The sequence below is a fragment of the Helianthus annuus genome, chromosome 1 (genome assembly GCF_002127325.2).
Source record: "Helianthus annuus cultivar XRQ/B chromosome 1, HanXRQr2.0-SUNRISE, whole genome shotgun sequence".
NCBI lineage: Eukaryota > Viridiplantae > Streptophyta > Magnoliopsida > Asterales > Asteraceae > Helianthus > Helianthus annuus.
Window position 1 is genome coordinate 148,607,568 of NC_035433.2, and position 3,409 is coordinate 148,610,976.

General features: G+C 32.5%; 1 protein-coding gene across 1 annotated transcript; it reads right to left on the reverse strand.

Moving 5' to 3' along the window:
* Positions 1-345: 345 nt before the first annotated feature.
* LOC110934160 (SPX domain-containing protein 2) lies at positions 346-1,785 on the reverse strand. The gene is made up of 3 exons (XM_022177349.2): positions 1,504-1,785; positions 1,306-1,438; positions 346-944 (listed from the first exon to the last, which is right to left on the reverse strand). Exons 1-3 carry the CDS (start codon positions 1,783-1,785, stop codon positions 571-573), a joined length of 789 nt encoding a protein of 262 aa, XP_022033041.1. The 3' UTR covers positions 346-570.
* Between the last annotated feature and the right edge of the window lie 1,624 nt (positions 1,786-3,409).

Here is a 3,409-nt window from a genome sequence, read left to right on the forward strand (position 1 = left end):
CTAGATCCACGGCCCCTTCCATGTCCACGGCTTTGATCACCTTGTTCTTTTTGTGACGACACTGGATGTGGGTATAGAGGGATTTTTTTTTTTGTTACGTGTTTAATAACAAGTGTAAGAGAATGATTCTATGTGAACTTAATTAAATGGCATTTTTAACATACTTTTGTGTTAGGTGTAAAATTCCTTACACATTCGTAAAAGGTTGTGATAAAAATTAATAATTTCTTAGAAAGAAACACATTCATAATTTCAACTAACCAATTTGCATGTAAAACTGAATAAATAACTCTTTAACTTATAAGTAGTAATAAAACTAACTTAAAAGGCAATATTATCAATCCATAGACGTTAGAAAGTACGTATATATTCAATCATTTTTTAAATATTGTTTATTATGCATTAAATACATATAAATTGTAATTTTTCATTATTATAAGTATCATTTTTGGTACCCAATCCGTGTGTTACTTGGTCTATAACCTAGTGAATAATAAAAGGTTACTACGCATAGATTTTGAGTTAATTACAGGTTTACTTAGCAACTTCTTCTAAAACAGGAACTTCTTTTCACAATTCCTCCATCTTTACACATTGTTGATCCGAACTCCCACTTCGAATCTCCTTCAATATTTCTAATGCCGAAAGCGTGAGTTTCATGTACGTGTTCTCCATGTTCTTGATGTCGATTAGTTCTTTAGGAACTTCAACGAAAGACTTCTTTTTGGGTTCATCATCTTCTTTTCTTCTTGTTGATTCAAATTGTTGTTCATTCATTGAGAAAAGTTGTCCGAGCATCGTCTCACATTTCTTCACAAGATTGTTTAGCACGTCGGTTTTGTAAAACGGCTCGTTTAGAACTTTTTGGATGAAAGGCAAGCGAACGAGTGCACCACTTAGTTTACCACTTAGTTTGTCGTGTTTCTTTAATATCTTCACCAATCCTTCAAATATGCAACGACTCGTGTTAATAAAGTTTATACTAGAAGCTAAGTGTGGACATGTTTTTCGACATCATACCACATAAGTGATGCCGTGATGGTATTGATAAGTGGTAACAAGTCATATTTAGGGTCGAAACATGTAACTTTTTCATACATGTCAAGTGTTTGGGTTGACCCGTCAACCACTATTGTCATTTTTTATATTTCATTGTGAATACACTTTGAATGATTGCGAGTCCATTTGACCCGTTTGATCCACTTCAAAATCTTACCCAACTGACTGACACACGCGTTAGATTAATCTAGTCCCCAAAACTGTTAGACGCTTGACTATTTGTTGAAAAAGTATAGAGATTAGTACCTGTGTAATTAAGAGCACTGTAATTTAACAAGAGAACTATCTCCCCATGTAGATCTACCAGATCTCTACCAACTTTCATTAACTCTATCTCCTGGTTTGAATCTTTGGCTGCAACCAACTTACCTTCTAGAACCTTCAATACAGAAGAAAAATGAGACATTTGTATCTACTCCATACAATCTAATAAAAAAAAATTACCTCAATTCTGATAATATACCACTCTTGTTTATCAAGAACAAAATTGTTGAACTTAACAATCTGTTCTTGGCATAATTTCACGAAATTAGCAACCTCCTTGTCGTCCGCCGACACTGAATCAATCTCGTCGCCAGCGGTCAGTTTCATCCTCTTATTACTGCCACTGTTTGTGGAGTATATCTGCTTCAGTTGCTTCTTCAGAACCTTATAACACAGAAACTGATCCCTCCAATCAGGTAACATATCGTCAATCAGTTTCTTCAAGAGCTTCCGAAACTGCATCTTGTTCTAGTTTCTCAATATAAACGGTAGAGTTTTTTTTAGGAATTATAACTATAATTTGCTATAAATTTCATGCATCTATGTGCACAAATATATATATACAAAGGAGAATTTAACAATGGATTAGAAGATCAAGTAAGAATAAAAATTATATTGTTACAATCAAGGAGTATATTCAGTATATTCGGCGGTGACGAATATCCTCCATGTTTTCATCGTTCAACCGGCCAAGCTTCACCGAATTTTACTAATTATAGAAGGGTTCATGAAAAGATACATATATAAGAGACAAACTTTAAAAATTTAAAATCTACAATTGTATACTAATTGTATATTGTATATTGTATACTAATAAAAGATAAACTCAATGAACAATAGATTTTTTTTTATTGATTTTTTTTTAATTTTTACTAATAAATACATGTGTTCTTTTGTTATATTTGTGCAGCTAGAAAAATAGATTTTTTTATTGATTTTTTTTTTAATTTTTACTAATAAATACATGTGTTCTTTTGTTGTATTTGTGTAGCTAGAAAAAAATTGTAGAAACTGATAAGACGTTGCAGTTTATCAAGGAGTTGAAAATGTTGAGAACCGAGCCAATACCAATTTCAGTGGACGAGATAACTGGATGCATTAGGTAGCGAGCTTATTTTAGTTTAAAAACTTGTTTGTGACTTAAAACGAAGAAGCGGATGATGACACGGATATTATGTATAATTATGACATTTATAGTTAAGTAGCTTTATAATGTGTTTGTGACTTTAAATGAACCTGAAATGTGACGATTGTGACATTTATGTATTTTATGTTTATCTATTTTTATGTGTCGTGGACCGGAAATTGGCAGGTTTTGATATGAAAAAACTGAATAACATGAAAAAAAAAAAACATAAATAAACACCTTTAGTGACGACATTTGTCGTCGCTTTAAGCCCCCTGCCGCAACGCACTGGGTTTAAATCCGTCGCAAATGCGTAGGAAGTTACAAAACAAATAACTATATTTTTTATTAAATTTTATTCAATGTCGTCAGAAATGCGTAGGAAAGGAGAGAGTGAGAAATCCGTCAAAAAGGAGTGTCAGAAATGCGTCAAAAAATTATGTCGGAATTGTGTAACAAAACTAAAAGTAATAATTATATTATTATTAATAATAATGTGTAGAAAACGCGTAGGAATTTTCGACACCAAATTTTGGTCAGAAATGCATCGTAAGTTGCGTAGGAAATGCGTAACAAACCAGTTTCCTACGAGGGGTTTTCCTACATATACATTTTGTCAAAAATTTGTCAGAAATCGCGATTTGTGACGCATTTCCTACATTGGGAGGCTTAAGGTGTGTATATTTCAATATTCATGATTTTCTTGCTGAGTCATCCACGGCCTATGTGTATGGTGATAACTGGATGCATTAGGTAGCTAGCTTATTTTAGTTTAAAAACTTGTTTGTGACTTAAAACGAAGAAGCGGATGATGACACGGATATTATGTATAATTATGACATTTATAGTTAAGTAGCTTTATAATGTGTTTGTGACTTTAAATGAACCTGAAATGTGACGATTGTGACATTTATGTATTTTATGTTTATCTATTTTTATGTGTCGTGGACCGGAAATTGG

Bases quoted from the DNA above. Each gene is read 5' to 3' on its own strand.
- LOC110934160 (XM_022177349.2), bottom strand. From the start codon at position 1,785: ATGCAGTTTCGGAAGCTCTTGAAGAAACTGATTGACGATATGTTACCT. The intron at 1,439-1,503 runs GTAATTTTTTTT...TCTGTATTGAAG, and splicing joins GGTATATTATCAGAATTGAG to GTTCTAGAAGGTAAGTTGGT. The intron at 945-1,305 runs GTACTAATCTCT...GCATATTTGAAG, and splicing joins CAGTGCTCTTAATTACACAG to GATTGGTGAAGATATTAAAG.